Consider the following 21892-nt stretch of genomic DNA (forward strand, 5'->3'; position numbering starts at 1 on the left):
GGCAAAGGATATGAACAGATACTTTTCAAAAGAAGACATATATGAGGCCAACAATCATATGAAAAAATGCTCATCGTCACTGGTCATCAGAGAGATGCAAATCAAAACCACATTGAGATACCATCTCACGCCAGTTAGAATGGCGATCATTAAAAAATCTGGAGACAACAGATGCCGGAGCGGATGTGGAGAAATAGGAACACTTTTACACTGTTGGTGGGAGTGTAAATTAGTTCAACCATTGTGGAAGACAGTGTGGCGATTCCTCAAGGCCTTAGAAATAGAAATTCCATTTGACCCAGCAATCCCATTACTGGGTATATATCCAAAGGACTATAAATCGTTCTACTATAAGGACACATGCACACGAATGTTCATTGAGGCACTGTTTACAATAGCAAAGACCTGGAACCAACCCAAATGCCCATCGATGATAGACTGGACAGGGAAAATGTGGCACATATACACCGTGGAATCAAATGCAGCAATCAAAAACGATGAGTTTGTGTCCTTTGTAGGGACATGGACAAATCTGGAGAACATCATTCTCAGCAAACTGACACAAGAACAGAAAATGAAATACCACATATTCTCACTCATAGGCAGGTGAGGAAAAATGAGAACACATGGACACAGGGAAGGGGGTACTACACACTGGGGTCTATTGGGGAGAATAGGGGAGGGACAGCAGGGTGGGGAGCTGGGGAGGGATAGCCTGGGGAGAAATGCCAAATGTGGGTGAAGGGGAGGAAGGCAGCAAAACACACCACCATGTGTGTACCTAAGCAAATATCTTGCACGTTCTGCACATGTACCCCAAAACCTAAAATGCAATAAAGAAAAAAAAGAACTTTCCATAGCTACCTCTTCAAGTAGATTGGGGCAACTGGCTTGAACTTGATGGATGAACTCCTGTCCTTTAATTCTTATTAAGTACTCACACCTAAAATGTAAAGAAAATAAAGTTTGGGGAGTTTTTTATAAAAGTGAAATGAAAATGTAATAAGACAAATTTCTCATCTCTAGGTGTTTATTCCATTTCAAATATGATTGTTTCCCCCAAATCACAGAATCCTTTAAGATCATTTATTCCAAAGTTAATGTTAGAAGAATAAAGCCTAGCCCAGTGGGAACTGATTCTATTTTATTGCTTTCAAAAAACATTATTTTTTGTAAAACTAACTCATAAGTATCCTATAATAGAATTTAGATTTTTTTGTGTGAATTTTAAATTGTTTTTTAAGATGCTTCTCATGACGGTTAACATTTTTCATATAGTTTGAATGTTTTACAAAATTAATCTTTTTTTGTATGTACCAAGACATGTTATGCTTCCACTAATAATTTTCTTTTTTTCTTTTAGACAGAGACTCGCTCTGTCACCCAGGTTGGAGTACAGTGGCATGATCTTGGTTCACTGCAACCTCCACCTCTCAGGTTCAAGCGATTCTCGTGCCTCGGCTTCCCGAGTAGCTGGGATTGCAGGTGCCTGCCACCACACCCAGTTCATTTTTGTATTTTTAGTGCAGATGGGGTTTCACCATGATGGCCAGGCTGGTCTTGAATTGCTGACTTCAAGTGATCCTCCTGCCTCAGCCTCCCAAAGTGCTGTGATAACAGGAGGGAGCCACTGTACCTGGCCACTTCAGCTAATTTTGAAAAGCACTAAATGGTTATCTTAATTTGCACAAGACTAATTCAGACATTTGTAGACTGGTAAATAGTTCAAATGAGTATAAACATGCATATAATCACTTTACTAGTCATTTAGCATCTAGGGAATGGTCAGAGATATTACAGTGAAAGGCAGGTTGATATAAGCAAGAGGAAGGCTATTCTGCCAAGTAATCTGCCAAAGCTCAAGCAGACAAGGGTCAGAGCCTCTCAGTCTACTGAAGTCAAGTGAGGCCATCTCAGCTCTTAGCTGCTCTCTTCAACTTTTCTGAGATTCTTAACACACTGATGTTGGCTCACACCTGTAATTGAAGGACTTTGGGAGGCCAAGGCCGTTGGATAACCTGAGGTCAGGAGTTTGCAAGCAGCCTGGACAACAACATGGTGAAACCCCGTCTCTACTAAAAATACCAAAATTAGCCAGGCATGGTAGCATATGCCTGTAGTCCCATCTACTGACAAGGCTGAGGTACGAGAATTGCTTGAACCCGGGAGGCGGAGGTTGAAGTGAGCTGAGATTCCATCACTGCATTTCAACCTGGGAGACAAAGCCAGACTCCAACTCAAGACAACAAAAATAATCAAAATAAGTTAAGATGCCAAGTTTATTTATCAATATTAACCCATTTCCCATTTGGAAAAGCACAGTGCAGCTCGTTGCCAGTGCAGTATTCTCAGGGCAAATGGGAAATGGGTTGAATAACAGCAAAAGTATAAAAAAAATGTAACTGTAGGCCACATGATTTAGATGAAAAAGGAGAATATAAAAAAATGTCTTTTTGAAGCTGACATTTTAGTTAGTACATGAAATTTCTTACCAACATAATAAAAATCCACACTTGCAATCTGATCAGGATTAACTAGAACACTAGAAGGCTAAACAATCAAAAGGGTAACATATCGCATTAAGATGCTATGTGGTGATTAAAACAGATGAGATGAGTCTATATCTACCCTGACCACTCAATTTAATATTGTAACTTGCCCAGCTTTTCTAAACTCCTCTTTGTTCTTTTTATTGACTGTACTTATTTTCCAACATGCTCTGTAACTTATTCAAGCTCTTATTAATTGTCTGTCCTCTCCAGCTATAATACAAATTTAGGAGACCAGGGGTCTTTGTTTTGCTCAACTGATTTTATGCAACCAGAACCAATGCCTGGCAATAGGTGATCAATTAATATTATTGAATACTGAATGAATGAAAATATGTCCAAGACATATGTTGACTGAAAAAGCTTCAAAACTAAATATAATATTGAATTTATGTAAAATCATGTACATTTATTTCTATATGTATATGTGCATAAAGAGATGTCTGCAGGGATATTCACTAAAATGGTAACCATGCTCATCCTTAGGTGGTAAGATTTCTGGACATATTAATTTTCTTTTTCTATGCTTTTCTACAACATGTGACTTTGTTTTTATAATGAGCATGTATTATTTAAATACATGTATTTCTTTAAAAATTAAACAAAAATCCCCAAAACTATTCCTTCATTGTCTTAAGTCCATCAAAACTTTTTAAGTAAGTATTTTTCTAAGTAATCCATCCTAAACTTATTCACAAATACATACTTAAAACAGAGTAAAGTAACAGTTGATTTAAGGAAAACACATATAAGCAATCTCATGATAATCACAAAAATTTGCAAAGAGAATTTCAAAACAATTACCTTGGAAACCACTTGGCATGTTCCACCCATGGATCATCTCCAGATTCCCAACACCTGAGTCCACCATCACAGCAAAAACATTTGACATCATCACTGTTACCTAAAATTAATTTTGGACCAGAACTTATGAATATACATAATTTGCCCACTAAAATGTATAAAATAAAAAGTATCTTTTAAATTAGCAGATTAAGTTTCTTACCCACATAATAAAAACCCGCACTTGCAAGCTGCTCAGGATTAACTAGAACACTGGAGGGCCAGTTAAAGAATGTTTTAAAGCGGGCTGCATATGTCTGCATGCTCAGATTAGAAACTGTGATTCTTGAAGTGTCTTGAAGCTGTTTTCCTATAAACGGGCATTTGGGAAAATGTCTCAGGTGTTCTGACATAGCATCATCCTTTGGTTCCCAATTGCTCAATTTTCCACCACAGGCAAAGCAAGCCACTCTGTCTCCAGGTCCTATGTAGTAAAAGCCTGCTTTTGCCAGATCTGCTGGCAACAGAAAAGTCAATGGCCACATCTGAAAAGTAAGTAATCTGGCATTTTCATTATTCATTGCACAGTGGTAAGAACTTCTCATCAAAGCAGAAAAATCTTGATTTGTTCTGGAATTTAGAAGATTTGATGGAAAGCTTGAATAAGAGCCGATAAAATATTCACTGTTTTCTGTACCTGGAAGTAATGAGTGTGTGGAATTTGTTACTGAAGAAGGAAAAGTAGGCTGAGAGGTAGCTTCCAAGTTGTTAACTGAATTTAGACTCTGAACAAATCTGCAGCTAGGATACAACTTTTTATGCTTTTCAATAGGACTGTCTCCTCTTTTCCAGTTATCCAGCATCAGTCCACAACAGAAGCATTTGACCTTGTCATTCACACCAGTGTAATAGAAACCAGCACGAGCAAGACTCCTTTCCGAGACAGGAACCCCAGCAGGAAAAGTGGAAAATGTAGACATTCGGTACAGTTCACATGAGAAGTCATATTTCAATTCAAACTTGTTGGCGCTTTTCATCAAATTTGATAAGAATATGCTATTTTCTATGTTCATAATGAAATGAATGGGGAAGAAAAGGGACTAGCCTTTCTCTGGGGAAGTAGTTTTGTGCATGGCTTTGCCTTTAGAAGTTTTAATACCAGGCTGAAAAGCTAAAAGGAGAAATTTTTCATTCTTTTTATTTCTATGCATTTAGAATTTCAACATGGAAAGATTCTAAATCCTATACTGATACATTTTAAGGAAGAAATGCACAATTGCACCTTTGTATAATCTTTATACATACAATGTAAACATGATGCTACAGAGTAAACTGTGTTGAAAATTAAAACCCTTCAAAATAGAGTAAAGTGCATTAGGACATCAGGATCCCGTTTAATGTCAAGCATCTCCACAAGGGGGTCAACTTCTCTAGGCTACTAGTATGTTTCAGTGGCATTCAGTCCACCTGAAGATGAAATGTGTGACTCATTAAGCTGGCTTCTTTTCATGACAGAAAGCCATGCTCTCAAGTGTTTCACAGCAAAAATATTCAGATTATGTTTATTTTTAGTTTTGGAAATTATGATATTTGGTAGCCAAGGGAAAAAAGCATAAGACCTACCTCAAAGGAGGAAAAGAATACATTACCATATTTCACTGATTCTAAGATGGCTATTTTAAAACTTCTGTTATCAAGAAGTATTTTATAATTAATGGCATATCATATTTTAATTAGCAGCACTTTTATTTCTTAGAGGTACATAAAATAATGGTATGATTTACAGTTGAAGACATTTTAAATTCAATGAAATATGGTATATTCCAAAGTTTTTCTCCAATTAGTCATTTTTTCTTTGTACAATCATTCTAATAAAGAGAACAAAACAATCTAAAATTTCTCTTCAAATCAAGAGCTTAACTAATAACAGGAATTACTAAAATATCTTAAAACCTGGTTTCAATATTTACTAAATAACAGTTAATTCCCATAGATCATCAGGAATATATGATAGCTTAAGCATAGTGATACTATTAGATCTTATACAATTAAATATTCTATTTAAAATAAATCATCAGAGATTAACGTATTTGTTCATTTGGTCTTTTGGACTCAGCCTCATGCTGTTGAAGCAACTCAATGTTAATTTTTTTTTTAATTCTGATAGTATACTTGGCTACAACACAGAAATGTCCTCTGTAATTATGGTAGACACTGGGTACTACAAAAAGAGACTGTCACAAACTACCAATAACAAAACTGAACTTCACTGCTATATTCAGGTTACTTTTGGAAAAACAGAATGATATATATTGCATTCCCTTGATTAAAAAATTTCTTAAGACAATTTAGATATGACTATAAAATAATAGACCTTTCAAAGATTTTTTAAAAGTTTGTCCCCCTCAAAAAACTAACATTGTAGTTATTCAACTTATCACCTACTGAAAACATTTTTGAACTTTTGTTTTTCTAATTGTTTCCGAAGCCAACATTAAATCTACTCTGATCATGGTTTTATTTTTTGAAACAGTCAAAAATTACAAAGTGCCATGTATAGGCTAAGATGGATAATTAAATTGCATAAATGTGGTTTTGGTTAGAAATTATTTCATGGATAGTATACCTTGAACCAGAACTTATCATGACAAAAAATAATAATAAATTTACCATTTCAACAGCAGAGACCTTGTCAAAATTCAGAATTTCTCAATTATGAGTTACTAGCCATTAGTAAAGAGGTTCTGAGTCAATAATATTAGCAATGACCAATAAGCAAGTCATTGTGGCTTTTTCTTTATTTACTTTTTTACCAGCAATTTGCAAGCATGGTTTCCTGGATCTCACAGATACTGGGTTTTCTACTGCAGAAACAAAAAAAAAAAGACTTTAGTGCTTTGTTTCCAGGTGGCAGGAGAGACATCACATCTCATTACCAATGATTATTTCCCTCAAAGGTAAGTAATTGTACCTAACTTCAATATTCCTTTCCATGACTGAAAACTTTACACATTGTCATAAAAATCTTCTTTGCATTCATCACTGTCTTTACATAAATTTTCTGAGTAAGCTCCTTCATTTCTGAAAATGTAACCTTCAATCATCATTCTCATCCTCATCACTCCCAGTAACAACAGCCCATTTAAACAAAGTTTTGGATTTTTAAAATATCAATGGCCTTGTAGATGACTAGATAATTTCTTCACCCATCATCACATTTATCTTTTTACTTCCTCTAAATTTGTTGCATCTATCAAAAAGCTTTGTTCTTGATTTTTCTTTGTCACTGTAGATGTATTGTAACATGTCAAAGCTTTCACTTGCATGTTTCTTTAATTTTGCAGTGGGTTGAATATTAGCTCTTTCTTCTAAATAACTCATTTTAAAATCTTTCCCAATCACAGGTACCGTTTCTATCCTACAAAATGTGAGAATACGCTAGTAGGAGACTGCCTGGCCAACTCTTTAAAAAAAAAAATGCTTTAACCATATGACCTAGCTAGAATCACTTCTGCTTTACTTCCACAAATCAAATTCAAACTCAAGCTCATTATAGTTATACCTTATATAACTAGATCATCTTTATAAATTAGCATTTTTTGGATAGTAAAACACCAGTTAACTACTTAATTTGTTTACCCATGCACAAAACTACCTCCCGAGATTAGACTAAGTCCCTTTTAGGATTTTAGGTCTCCATCTTAAGATGTTTTGATCTATAGAAGAAAATGGAAAAGAAAAATCTAGAAGAAGCAGTTTTCCTCCTTTGTAAACCTGTTCAAAAACAAACAAACAAAAAGACAGTTTTAAAAGTCAAACAATTCATAGATGGAGCACAATGATCTTTTAAAAAAAAAACTTCTCCAAAGTAGAGCAATAGTAATTACGATTGTCTACCATATATCAGGTTCTCTACTGGGCACTGTAAAGGCCAAAAAGAGATTAAAAGCAAAACAAAAAAACAGAGGTCTCTGTTTAGTGCAGTGGCTCAGGCCTGTAATCCCAGCACTTTGGGAGGCCAAGGCAGGCAGATCACTTGAGGAGTTCAGGAGTCAGGAGTTCAAGACCAGCCTGGCCAACATGGTGAAACCCCATCACTACTAAAAATACAAATATTAGCTGGGTGCGGTGGCGTGCACCTGTATTCCCAGCTACTCAGAAAGCTAAGGCAGGGGAATCGCTTGAGACCAGGAGGTAGAGGTTGCAATGACCTGAGATCACACCACTGCACTCCATCCAGCCTGGGTGACACAGCAAGACTCCATCTCAAAAAAACAAAAACAAAAAACCAGAGGTCTCAAACTGGTAGACATATCATGTTTGGCTTACATAAAATTGCATTATAGTACTTCACTAATTTTTTAAGTTTTTATTTTGAAATTTATACATAGAGAAAACTTACAAAAATAATAGTTTCTGCATACTCTGCACTTAGCTTCCCCAAAGCCAACACCTTACATAATCATAGTGCAATTAAAGAAACCAGAAAATGCACACTGTACCATGCTGTGGATTAATCTGCATGCCTTATTTGAATTTAATACAGTTTCCAAATACATTTTTTTCTTGGACCACAGTATTTTTAAATCTTACCATTATTTGCCAACATTTTTAAATGTAAGAGACTTCCCATCACATTCTAGATTCCAAGCTTCTCTTGAAAAATCAAAATATCTAGCAATGCTGTGCCTATAGTTCTGCAGGGCAGCAATCATCTAGAGCTGAGCAGCAGCTGTGCCCTTTAGAGAGGGAACGTGTTATCTTTGACTCCCTGATACTGAGACTGTTCTGGTAGTCTCTGCTAACAGTAACAGTCTAGCAATAACAGACTGTTGCTATTTGTCATTGGACTGGCACTATTGTTTTTCTTACAACAGAATTATGAGGAAAGTGAAATCAGTGTAACACATGTGTCTATCAAAAGTAACAAAAATGAAAAGTAGAGGAAGAAGGACAAACTTTTGAGAAAAATAGGAGAACCATGTGTCTTTGTAGAAAGGAAGAATATTCCTTCATGTCAAATATGTAAATAGAGTATGCTTTCATTTAAAATATATGAAAGTTTATTAAAAGAGACACCCACAAGGCCTCACGCCATGGCACACACCTGTAATCCCAGCACTTAGGGAGGCTGAGGTAGATGAATTGCTTGATTGTTCAAAATGGGTGACTTGGCAAAACTCCATCTCTACAGAAAAACTCAAAAATTAGCTAGACATGGTGGTGCATGCCTGTGGTCCCAGCTACTTGGGAGGCTGAGGCAGGAGGTTCGCTTGAGCCCATGAGATGGAGGTTACAGTGAGTATGAGACTGCATCATTGCATTACAGCCTGGGTGACAGAGCACGACCCTGTCTCAAAAAAAAAAAAAGAAAAGAAAAGAAAAAGAAAAAGAGACACTCAGAGGTTTTCTCATTTATATCACCTGCATTTGAGTTTGCAAATCCCTTACACAAATCTTATCCTAAAGAAGATTTAGGTCAGGTGCAGTGGCTGACACCTGTAATCTCAGCACTTTGGGAGGTCAAGGCATGCAGATCACTTGAGATCAGGAGCTCAAGACCAGCTTTGCCAACATGGTGAAACCCTATCTCTACTAAATATACAAAAAAAAAAATAGCCGGGCGTGGTGGCACGTACTCGTAGTCCCAGTTACTCAGGAAGCTGAGGCAGAAGAATCACTTGAACCCGGGAGGTAAAGGTTGCAGCGAGCTGAGATCAGGCCACTGCACTCCAGCAAGGCATATATTTGTGGAAATTTAAGAAACAACTATACAATAACAATACAAAAATATGCCAAGATGTCAACCCTAGATCACTTGTCCTAAACATTTCCAACACCTAGATGCAACCCTGCAGACTGGGACCAGCATCACTTCAGACTCCTTCACCAACCTTTAGCAATTCCTTTTAGCCCCACTCAGCTCCCTAGCACACTGCCCCGTGCACCTCTTTTAAACCTTTAACACCTTCCTCAAATTTCTCCACTACACTCCACTTCATTTTCAGTCAATTGCTTTGCCTTCTATTTCTCAAAGAAAAGAGACATCACTGAGTAGGAACTCTTTCACATTCTCATATCTAAGCCTTTTTTGCTCACAACCTACTTGCTGCCTCAAAGATTTGCCTCTTATGGGATCCTACCCTCTCCTACTGCCTCAGAAATCTTGTTCTTAATCCCATCCCCCTCATTTCTTCAACTCTCTTTCATCTCACTCTTGACTGGCCCTTTTCCTTCCACGTAACACTCATGCTTAAACCTATCTCAACTTTCAAATAAAAGCACTTTTTAAAATCCTCTTTCAATCCCTTTCTATTCTACCAACTACCCTGTATTGCACCTTCCCGTCACAACCAAGCAAATTGAACATGTGTGTATGGTTAATGTTTTCATTTTCCCTCTGCCATTTACTCATCAAATCAGCATCACTCAAAACTGCTCTCAGTATTGATAACACCAATGGCTTCTTAGCCAAAACCAGTGGAAATTTTTACATCTGACACTGGGGCACACTTCCTCTTAGAAATGTCCCATTCCCTGGGTTTCTCTGGCACCAAGCTCTTGCAATTCCTCTTTCATTGCTAGGGGTTCCTTCTCAGATTGGCTCAGTCCCCAGCCTCTCCTCTCCTGACTCTTCCATGTAACCTACCAAGCGGGCAACCTCCCCCATCCCAGGGTTGTTGGGCATCCATACCCTGCTGGGCACGTGGCACATTCATTTCTTTGACACTGGAGGGCAAGTGTGCCTTTTCTTTCTGCCTCCCCCTGGACAGTAAGCTCTTTTAGAATGGCAACTATTAATATGTTTCATCTCTGTACCTGCCCTCCCACTTACAGCATCTGCAGAGCTTGGCATATAGGTAGACACTAAGACTTCCCATTGAAGAAGTAAATGTTAGCAAATGTGACTGAACCCTGAGTGACCACAGCACTTCTATCAATTTTACATTAATGACCACAGAGTCTGTTCAATGATCGATTAATATCAGGCTTTGGAATCAGACATCTGGGGTGCCCCATACCAAGCAGTCCAGTATCCAGAAGTGTGACCTTGGCAAGTAAATGTCCAAGAGTCTCAGTTGCCTCATTGTCAAATGAAGATAAATATGGTACCTGCTTCTTACGATCATGATAAATGTGAAAAATGCATGTAAACTCTTCAGAGAGAAAACTAGCATATAGCAGGTAGCAGTACTCAATGTTAGTAATAAATAACAGCAAATAAAGTCAGTATTTAATATTATTTTATGTTAGCACCAGGTAAATGCCTTCGACAATGTATTGACCAGAGTAAGAGCACTGCTGGGTTTCCATGCTGATCCCCAGGAAGACAAACAAAAACTGCTGTCTTCCTACCACCGCTTGGAAACATGCCTCCATTGTTCATTCAACATTTTACTGAGTCCTTCCTGTGCCAGAGCTCTGCGTTAGGCTCTGTCCTGAAATGTATTTGGCACCTGCAAAGAACCAGTGATAACTCTCGGCAACCAAATCAAAATGCCAAAGCTTCACAATTCCACTGGCTCACTCCAAACGTAAAACAGAAATTGAGCACCTGGAACCTATCTAGAGCCTACTTTGGGCTTAGAGCCGTGTTTGATGACTGCGCCCCACCCTCTGATTCTCAACCTGTGCGGCGCCCTGGTCTCTAGCCCTGAGCGCCCCTGGGCCAGCCGCCGGCGCACCTCTTACACCTGGGGAGGCGCAAGGGTGCTGCGCGCCCGCGCGCACACACATACACACACTCACACTCACACTCGCCTTCCTTCCTCACCCGCCTGCTGTCCAGAGGCCGACGACGCACGCACCAGCAAGGAGGAGCCCAGTCTTTTCAACTGACATCTGTCGCCCGGCCTGCTCTGTGCGGGAGGGCACGAGTCTCACGTTGCCTTTTAAATGCGTCATCGAATCCCCACCCCTAGCCGCACTAGGCTTTCCGCACCGCCCCCCCGAGTGGTTTGCATGGGCTTTTCTTTTAGAAATTAGGGGAACTCCAGCGGTAATAACTACACACACACTTCCTCTTACTCAGTGGCCTGGAAAATCCACTCGGGGATTTCCATGACCCAAAAACATGACTCTTTACCGTGGCATATCTGCGCTGCATTTACTGAAAGACATTTGCTTCATTGCTCTTGGGTCAGAGAAAATCTTGATAACCCATATAGAGAGGACGATCATTGCTCAGACTGCCTGGAAAAGGTCAATGCGCCCTGGTTCCCACCCTCCATCCGCCAGACACTACACGTAAAAAGGTTAGGTTTTTCAATCTACCATAGATGCAAAAGTCCAGCATTAAAAAAAATCGAAACTTTGTGAAATCTTTCTATTTATTTTTACTTTTTGTTCTGATCAAGAAAGTAACAGTTGAAAGCAAATGCAGGGGTATGTGGAAAAAAATCAAGCAGTTATTGCAGTTTATTTTTTACTAGTTTAAAGATTGAAATTGTTAATTTTCTGTAGTGAAATACTTTGTTTTGTTTTGGTGAGTTTTTTTTTTTAATAAGGGTGGAGTATGCTATTTTAAAAAATCCCTCCTTTTAGCCTCTTGCAGGGCAGATTTCTGAGTTGCAGTGCCATTCTTAGGAAAACCTGACATCTTTGAGTCACACTGCACTGCCATATTTTCCTCAATGTTTTCTAAGAAGTAAATTTAAGCAACTTCATCTGAGAGTGGTCCCTACCAGGGTAACAGATGCATTGGGTGAGTTCATCTGATTTTCTGGTTTCCAGTAGATCAAAGACGATTACTAACCAGAGGCAGAGATTATTTGGGATTTTTGGGACTTCAACATGCTGTGGAAATGGCATCCAGTGCATTCTGCACACACTTGGACTGAGCAAGGCATCTTCTGGTTTAGGTGGACTTGGCTGTCCACAGCAGCTAAAGTTCCAGTTGTAATTATTTCAGAATACTAAGTATATTTATCACATGGAGATTTTAATCCACATTTGAGTCTGCTTCATTCAAGACTTTCTAAGCCATTTTCAACTCACTCCTGAGATTATTGCAAATAATTTGTGGGCCTTACACTTTTTCGATTATGTACTCACCAGAAGAGTTTTGAAAAGCTCTGTATTCCCTTGCCCATTTTTAACTTAACATTAAAACATAAAGCTTTTGCAGATTTACAACAAAAAAACCCATTCCAAAAAAAAAGTGGTTGAAGGACATGAACAGACACTTCTCAAAAGAAGACATATATGAGGCCAACAAATATATGAAAAAATGCTCATCATTACTGGTCATTAAAGAAATGCAAATCAAAACCACATTGAGATACCATCTCAAGCCAGTTAGAATGGTGATCATTAAAAAAACCTGGAGACAACAGATGCTGGAGAGGATGTGGAGAAATAGGAACACTTTTACACTATTGGTGGGAGTGTAAATTAGTTTACCATTGTGGAAGACAGCGTGGCGATTCCTCAAGCATCTAGAAATAGAAATTCCATTTGACCCAGCAATTCCATTACTGGGTATATATCCAAAGGATTATAAATCATTCTATTATAAAGACACCTGCACATGTATGTTCATTGTGGCACCGTTTACAATAGCAAAGACCTGGAACCAACCCAAATGCCCATCAATGATAGACTGGACAAAGAAAATGTGGCACATATACACCATGGAATACTATGCAGCCATAAAAAACAATGAGTTCCTGTCCTTTGTAGGGACATGGATGAATCTGGAAACCATCATTCTCAGCAAACTGACACAAGAACAGAAAACCAAACACCGCATGTTCTCACTCATAGGTGGGTGTTGAACAATGAGAACACATGAACACAGGGAGGGGAACATCACACACCGGAGTATGTTGGGGGGTTGGGGGCTAGGGGAGGGATGGAGGCAGGGAGATTGGGGAGGGATAACACTGGGAGAAATGCCTGATGTAGGTGACAGGGGGATGGAAACAGCAAACCACCATGGCATGAGTGTACCTATGCAACAATCCTGCAAGATCTGCATATGTACCCTAGAACTTAAAGCACAATTTTAAAAAAAAAGCTTTTGTACATGTCACGAATCTATAAAATGTAAACATAGATATTTTGGGGAAAAAATTGATAGAGCACTCTTTTGAATGTATTTGATAGATCCTAATACCATAGTCATTTGAAATACATGACCATTCATGAAGTAATTAATATCAGGCCATCTTTAATAACTGAAAATATTTTATCATTGCCTTTTGTCATTGAACATTCCAATTCCCCTACAGAATGTTAATACATGTTTATATTGGGCATCTTTTATGATCTCTCTGTCACATATCTGAAATAAACACATTATAAATTGAAATCTATTTTTTTCTCTAGGATCATAAAGCTCTAAGTGTCAAAAAAACAAAACAAAAAATTCCTCTTTGGCCAGGCACAGCAGCTCACACCTGTAATACCAGCACTTTGGGAGGCCAAGGCAGGTGAATCATCTGAGGTCAGGAGTTTGAGACCAGCCTGGCCAACATGGTGAAATCCCATCTCTCCTAAAAATACAAAAATGAGCCAGGTGTGGTGGTACATGCCTGTAGTCCCAGCTACTTGGGAGGCTGAGGCATAAGAATCACTTGAACCTGGGAGGCAGAGGTTGCAGTGAGTCAAGATTGTGCCACTGCATCCAGCCTGGGTGACAGAGTGAGACTCCATCTTAAAAAAAAAAAAATTCCTCTTTGATTACATTATCATTGATATTGCTTTTATTACTTTTAAAACATAATTGGTCAAAACAATATAAAACTATTGTAAATGTTAATAATTTTATTACAAATACAGTTTTGAGGGGGTTGCAGCTTATATTTTAAGCAAGTATTTCAAGTGTAACATTTATGAATATTACTTATGGCTATAGTATGTCAGGGTTCAGCACAGATTCTGTTCCTTTTTTTCATTTCTGCAGATTATAAATGGTGTAAACCCTATTTCACAGAAATAAGTAGATAAGTAGATAGGCCCAGAAGAAACATTATTGTGGCAATTTTTTCACAATTTTAAAAATATGTTTTATATTCCAAAAGTTATTTAGTGATCTTGAATCAAAATTTGTAATTATCAGTAGACAACTCCATTTTGCTGAAATTGGTGATTTAGAAACCATCAAGCTTTTGATAACCAGATAAGATCGACAGAGTTAGCAAATTAAAACAGAGGACACCTAGTTAAATTTCTATTTAATATAAACAATGAATGCATTTCTAGTATAAGAATGTATTGTACAATACTTGGTACCTACCTATACTAATAAATTATTCATTAGTTATCTGAAATTTAGATTCAATTTGGTGTCCTGTATTTTACCTAGCAACCCTATACTCAGATATTAGAGTCATTCATTTTCTCAACACTAATGCTGATCAATTATTCCAAGTCATCCAGGAGATTTCAAAACCCAGAGAAACACAACATTTTAAAACTCATGATAGGTGAGAGGTGAGCCTGTATTTTAAGGGAAGACCGAGAACCATCGTAAAAAGGGAGGAAAGAAGACAAAACAAGCCTGGAAACTTTGAAAGCTCTTGTTTTCAAGCAGATCGGTTTCAGGAGAAACTACTCATGGAAGTTGAGAGTCAGGCTATTAATTTCTTCAAACTATTTGAGCTCCACCTACCTGTTGATAAGTCTTTGTAAACACCCAGGGGCACACTTACCCCAATTTAAAGACCATGGTTGGCCAGGCGCAGTGGCTCCCACCTATAATCCCAGCACTTTGGGAGGCTGAGGCAGGAGGATCACTTGAGGTCAGGAGTTTGCAACCAGCCTGGCCAACATGGCGAAACCCTGTCTCTATTAAAAATACAAAAATTCGCTGGGTGTGGTGTCGGATGCCTGTAATCTTAGGTACTCTGGAGGTTGAGGCAGGAGAATCACTTGAACCTGGGAGGTTGCAGTGAGCTGAGATATTGCTACTGCACTCCAGCTTGGGAGACAAAGCAAGACTTCATCTCAAAAAAATAAAAATAAATAAAGACCATGGCTTAAGAAATCCCTGAACTGACTGAGTGCCATGTTCTTCAAACTGGTTATGAGAACTAGGGTCAGACCCACTAGGTCGAAAGCAAATTAACATGTCTCCTTTGCAATATTTTGCACAATTAAAAAAAATTATTTCCCTAGATAAATGTGTATGTATTTGTTCACTGCATTATTCTAGTACTAGCAGAGTAGATCTCATAGTGGTACTAGTAGAGTAGAGCTCATAGTAGATGCTCAGTAAACCTGTGTTTACTGACTAACAAAAATGGAGCCAATCGATCCAAACTATCTACTTGGGCTTTCTCTATTCTACACGTGCATCCACATTTTTAATGGTGTAACATACCTTGCATTTTCTTTCTAGCCCTTTGTATATCTCACCTACTTCATAGCAAAAGCTCCTCTTTTCCTTTCAGCATCCAGCTGTTATCCTTGCGCAGGGGCCATGCTAATCTTGTCAGTATGGTTCCAATTTCAGTATATGTGCTGGCAAAGCAAGCACAGCCTAAATATAATTTCTTTCCAAATACTCTTATTTTCTTCCAAGCCAGTGTATTCCAAGCTTCACATTCTCTTTTCATGACAGAAATACACCAGGAAACCTTTGAAGAAAGTGACAAGGTAGAGATATACTGTATAGCCGTTACTATCTTCAGTTTTCTAGGTTTGTTTGTTTGTGGTTTTGTTTTTTCACTTTATTTTTATTTTTTTGAGGCAGATCCTTTTTCTGTCACACAGGCTGAAATGCAGTGACACGATCTCAGCTCACAGTAACCTCAACCAACTGGGCTCAATTGATCCTCCCACCTCAGTCTCCTGAGTTGCTGGGACTACAGTCACAGGCTATCACACTTAGCTAATTTTTTTATCTTTTATAGAGACAGAGCCTCGCTATGTTGCCCCAGCTGGCCTTAAACTTCTGGGCTCAAGTGATCTGTCTGCCTTGACCTCCCAAAGTGCTGGGATTACAGCTGTGAGCCACCACCCTTGTCCTCTTGGCTTTCCAGTTTTCTTCTACTGTCAGCATATGAGCAAGGGATGAGTGAGAGGGTTTTTCACCACATTCCTGGCTCAGAACTCTGACAATTCCTGATAGCAGTATGCTCTCATATCCTATTATTAATAATCAACTTAGAGGTATTTTTCCTTCGGGGGAATTATTATTTAAAATATTTTTTTCTCTGGAGGGAATTTCACATAATGTTGCAACAAGTTTAGTTCTAGCCTATTGCTTTTTCACTGTAAGTTTTTAGATTTTTATGTATAAAGAAACCCAGGAATCTAGAACTGAAAGTGAAAGTGAAATCTAACAGAGAACTCAATGTTCTGATTCCAAAGTAAATCTGAGAGTCCTTGTAAATGCTGAGAATTTCCTGGTCTGTTGATAACTTTATAATATCTTGCAAATAAAATAAAATTAGACCAGTCTTGAATAAGTGCTAAAGAAGATCAAATTTACCAAGAAACCTTCTTTAATGTTAACTTTTAGTCAATATGATGAGGTTTACCCCTCACAAATGGTGGCTTACTTTATTTTATATGATAGTACTCTAATAAAATATAATTTATAACATGTAAAGTACACAGATCTTAAAAGTTTATAGCTTTATGATTTTTGACAAATGCACTCAGTTAACCATCAACCAGATCAAGATCAAGAACACCTTCCATTACTTCAGAAAATTCTTTCATGACCTTTTTCAGTCCATACCAAGTTATAATGCCCCAGCCACCACTCCCTCTCCCACAATCACTATTATGATTTATCACCCTAGATCTGATTTGTCTGTCCTTGAACTTCATACAAATGGAATCATATGATGTGTACTCATACTAGCTTCCTTTACTCAACATATTTCTTAATTTCATCGATATTGTAGTGTATATCAGTAATTTGTTCTTTTTATTGCATAGTAGTATTCCACTGTGCAAATATATCATATTTTGTTTGTTTGGTTTTTTTTGAGACGGAGTCTTGTCTTGTTGCCCAGGCTGGAGTGCAGTGGCATGATCTCAGCTCACTGCAACCTCTGCCTCCCAGGTTCAAGCAACTCTCCTGCCTTTGCTCACTGCTACCTCTACCTCCTGGGTTCAACCTCTACCTCCTGCCTCAGCCTCCTTAGTAGCTGGGATTACAACTGTACAACGCCATGCCCAGCTAATTTTTTTCATTTTTTAATAGAGACGGGGTTTCATTATGTTGGCCAGGCTGGTCTTGAACTCCTGACCTCAGGTGATCTGCCCACCTTGGCCTCCCAAAGTGCAGGGATTACAGACGTGAGCCACTGTGCCGGGCCTACTACCATAGTTTATTCATCTGTTTTCCTACTATTGTACATTTGGGTTGTTACCTGGTTCAATCTCTTGTGAAAAGAACCTATAAACTTTTTTCTTTTTTTGAGACAGTCTCACTTTGTTGCCCAGGGTGGAGTGCAGTGGCGCCATCTCAGCTCACTGTAACCTCCACCTCCCAGGTTCAAGAGATTCTCGTGCCTGAGCCTCCTGAGTATCTGGGTGGATGTGCCACCACGTCCAGCTAATTTTTTGTATTTTTAGTAGCGATGGGGTTTCACCACGTTGCCCAGGCTGGTCTTGAAATTCTGAGCTCAAGTGATCTGCCCATCTTGGTCTCCCAAAGTACTAGGATTACAGACATGAGCCGCCGCGCCCAACCCAGAACCTATAAACATTTTAGGTTTTTTTTTTCTTTAATGATGTAGATGAGGTCTCACTATGTTGTCCAGGCTGGTCTCATACATCTGAGCTCGAGTTCAAGTGGTCCTCACACCTCAGCCTCCCAAAGTGCTGGGATTACAGGTATGAGTCACTGTGCCTAGCCCATTTTAGTTCCCTTCTTTTTTTTTTTTTTTTTTGGTGAACCTATGATTTCATTTCTGTTGGATAAATACCTGGATATGGAATTGCCGTTGGGTAAGTATATGTTTTATTTTTATTAGAAACTGCCAAAAGTTTTACAAAGTCTTTGCACCATTTTACACTCCCACCAGTCGTGTATAAGAGTTCTAGCTGCTACACATCTTTCCCAAGGAAATATGAGCCTTTTTAAGTTTAGCTCTTCTTTTGGATATGTGGTGGCATCCCATTATGTTTTTAATTTTTCTGTCCGTAGTAATTAATGATGTTGACTATGACTATATTTCACATGCTTCTCAACAATTTAGATATCATCTTTTGTGAGGTGCCTGTCCAAATCTTCCTCCAATTTTTAAATTGAATTGATTGACTTAAGGGAATTCTTTATATACTCTGGATATGAGTCTTGTCATGTGCATTGTGAATATTTTCTCCCCATTTGTGGCTTGCCTAACCTTTGAGTTTCTTTTGATGAGTAGAATATTTTAATTCTATGAAGTCCAACTTACAATTTTTTATGCACAGTGTGCTTTATATCCTGTTTAAGAACGCTTTGCCTACCCCAAGATCACAAAGATTTTCTTCTATATTTTCTTGTAGAAGCTTTGTGATACTGACTTTTATATTTAGGACTATTGAAATGGAAAAGTTCCCTTGTTCCTCTTGCAGGGCATGTGATGGGGGAATGGCTCCTTCTTCAGTGCCCCATGCTCCAACCTCTTGGGGAGCCTACAGATGGGCAGGTTGTGGGGCTTTGACCCCACAGCAGTGTCTAGAGGTGAATGTTTACAGCTGAAGCCCCAGTGAGTGTGTGTTACAGGGTGCTCTTTTAATTTAGCTGTTTGTAGGCAGCTTGTGTTAGCTCAATTATACCCCTGCCTTATCTCAAGGGAAGAGGGCTTTCTGTACCCCAACAGTTTTTGCCTTGGTTTACCAGAACCATCGGATCACTCGTGGGCTTGGAGAATGAGTGCAAGGTTTTATTGAGTGGAAGCAGCTGTTAGCAGATGAGGGAGCCAGAAGGAAGATGGTTTTCCCCTGGAGTCAGACAGCTCCGCGCCTGCAGTTAGAAGGCTCCACGCCGGCCTGGGCTTTCCTCTGACTGCCCCAGCCAAACTTTGCGTTGTTCTGTGGTCAATGGCCCGACGGCCTGCTGGTGTGATCCCACGCCAGTGCGCTCCTCTGCGCTCCTCTCCATGTCCAGCTGCCTGTATGTCTGCCTGCTAGAGTCTTGGTGCGAGAGGGCAGCCAGCCAGTTTTATAGGCATAGGATGGGGACATGGCAGGCCAGGGTGGTCTTGCGAAATGCAACGTTTGGGCAGAAAAACAAAAATGCCTGTCCTTACCTAGGTCTGTGGGCACAGGCCAGGGGATGGAGCCCTGGCCAGGGATCATGCCCTCCCCAGCACTTTTCTTCCATTTCACTATCATGTATCTCAAATTAATTTTTTTGCATGTGGTATCAGATGAGGGTCAAAGTTCATTTTTTCCTCTAAACATTGTCCTAACACAATTTATTAAAAAGATCCATTTCCCCTTGAATTGTTTTAGTGACTTTCTCAAAAATCAACTGAATATATACATGAAGGTCTGTTTGTGGACTCTGTCTTGTTAATCTATTTGTCTATCCTTATGCTAATATCATAATGTATTGATTACTGTATATTTATAGTAAATATTGATATCAGAGAGTGTAAATTCTCTAACTTTGTTCTTTAAAATTGTCTTGGCTATTTGGGGTCCTCTGATTTTTCATGTATCTCAGAACTGTAAATATCTGTTTTAAAAAGATTTATTTTTCTCCTGGGAATTTGAGAAGTTTTGACATTTTAATGTTATTGAATCTTCTAATCCATATACATAGTGTATGCCTACTCTGTTCACTTTAATTTCTTTTATCCCCAAACACTTTATCTCTTTAATTTCTTTCTTTTCAGTGTAAAGATCTTTCACAATTTTTGTTAGGTTTATTCCTAAGTATTTTATTCTTTTTATGCTATTTATAAATACTTTTTAAAAAATTATCTTTTCAGCAGTTGATAGTATTTTACAGTATATTCTCGGGTAATTTCAGCTAGTGTGTAGAAATAAAATTGATTTTTTGTAAACAGGCCTTGTTTCTGTTACCTTGGTAAATTCATTTATTGTAGTTGTTTCTTGGATTCTTCTGGGTGTTCTAGGTGAATGATGATGTTATCTAGAGATAAAAACAATTATATTCCTCCTTTCAAATCTGTATTCTGCTTATTTCTTTTCCTTGCTTTATTGTACTAATTAGGATTAGGACCTCAAATACAATGTTAAATAGATGTGATTAGAATCAATATACTTGCCTTAGGGGAAAAGTGATCTTGATTGTAGTTTCTCTTAGATACTCTTTATCAAATTAATTTATCAATTAAGGAAGTTTTTTCTATTCCTAGTTTGCTATGAGTTTTTTATTCTACTCATAAATAGAGGGTATGAAAATACAGTTTACATGAATGAGATATGAAAATACAGTTGAGTAAAATATGTCAAAATGTTCTCCATAAACTCATTTTATCAACAAAATAGCTTAAAATCTGACATTTACTCTCATTCCATAATGTGCTTCTAGAAAAATCAAAGTTCTCTTTATTAGTAGTTGTAAATGACTTTTCAAATATATCTAAGCGACAATCTGTTCGTGAATATTCTCTGGCAATTCCTGGTTGGTTATAGCTTAATAAAGTAATTGCCACCTTAAATTGTTGAATGTGGGCTTGGTGTCTTTCAATATTTCTGGAAAGTCACAGCCACTGTGTCCTTATATTAGATTTTCCCCAGTCTTTTTATTACCTGTTTCTGGATCTCAAATTAGACAAATATACTCAGGAGGTTGAGGCAGGAGGATGGCTTGAGTCCAGGAATTTGAGGCTACAGTGCACTATGATTGTGCCACTGCACCCCAGACTGGGCAACAGAGTGAGATCCTGTTTCAGTAGGGGAAAAAAACAACAAACAAATCTTTTATTTTTTTAAACATAATAAAGGTACTTCTCTTACATTTTATTATGATTCTAGTGTGTGTTGTGACTTTATGTGAAAGCTCATAGTCATTGGGTCTCTACCAGTGGATTTTTGAGACTCAATTTTAGGATTCATTCCTCCAGAGAGAAATTGAATTTGCTTTTGTCAGGCAAGCTAATTTTTAAAAATAGCTGCAAAATATTCGATGGTCTAAACATATAATTTATTCAATCACTTCTTTACTGACAGAGACATTGGAGAGGCCTGAAAACATTGTATATTTCCTCTCATTAGTATGAATTATATTTTGTTTTTTGCAACTGTAGTGATGAGTTTCTGTGAAAAATTGACACAACCCATTATGAAAATATAAAGAACTGCCATATCTTTATCTCAGATGGCATCAACATCTCAGAATAAGAACTAAACTTTCCATACGTCAGACACTTTTCTAAGTACCTCGAAAATATTAACTCATTTAATCCTCACAACATACTTAAAAGATGTGTACTATTATTATTAACCTCATTTTACAGCTGAGGTACAAATTGCTGCACAATGTATAACTTGCTCAAGTCACCACTATGGAAGGCTCTCTAGAAGCAGAAATTGGTACAGGGACTCAGAAACATGGGAGATTGGCTGGGTACAGTGGCTCATGACTGTAATCCCAGTACTTTGGGAGGCTGAGGCGGGCAGATCACCTGAGGTCGGGA

At 38.2% G+C, this 21892-nt stretch overlaps 1 protein-coding gene and 1 non-coding gene across 6 annotated transcripts in view; both read right to left on the minus strand.

The window, feature by feature from the left end:
- BIRC3 (baculoviral IAP repeat containing 3) overlaps positions 1–11197 on the minus strand; it is a 53669-nt gene extending 42472 nt beyond the window's left edge. For 2 of the 5 annotated variants that reach the window (XM_035265183.3, XM_054241767.2), the window contains exons 1-4: positions 11141–11197; positions 3556–7106; positions 3354–3453; positions 865–943 (exon numbers count right to left, since the gene is read on the minus strand). In XM_035265183.3, the coding sequence (XP_035121074.2) occupies positions 865–943; positions 3354–3453; positions 3556–4405 (1029 nt within the window). In that variant the 5' untranslated portion in view covers positions 4406–7106; positions 11141–11197. Of the gene's footprint in view, positions 1–864; positions 944–3353; positions 3454–3555; positions 7107–11106 lie in introns of all 5 variants that reach the window. The other 3 variants (XM_035265182.3, XM_035265180.3, XM_035265184.3) reach the window with 2 other exon arrangements.
- Positions 11198–15705: 4508 nt separating this feature from the next.
- LOC118145922 (U6 spliceosomal RNA) lies at positions 15706–15813 on the minus strand. The gene has a single exon (XR_004731406.1). It is a non-coding gene; the product is annotated as a U6 spliceosomal RNA (small nuclear RNA).
- Positions 15814–21892: the final 6079 nt, after the last annotated feature.

The sequence above is a fragment of the Callithrix jacchus genome, chromosome 10 (assembly GCF_049354715.1).
Source record: "Callithrix jacchus isolate 240 chromosome 10, calJac240_pri, whole genome shotgun sequence".
Taxonomy (NCBI): Eukaryota; Metazoa; Chordata; class Mammalia; order Primates; family Cebidae; genus Callithrix; species Callithrix jacchus.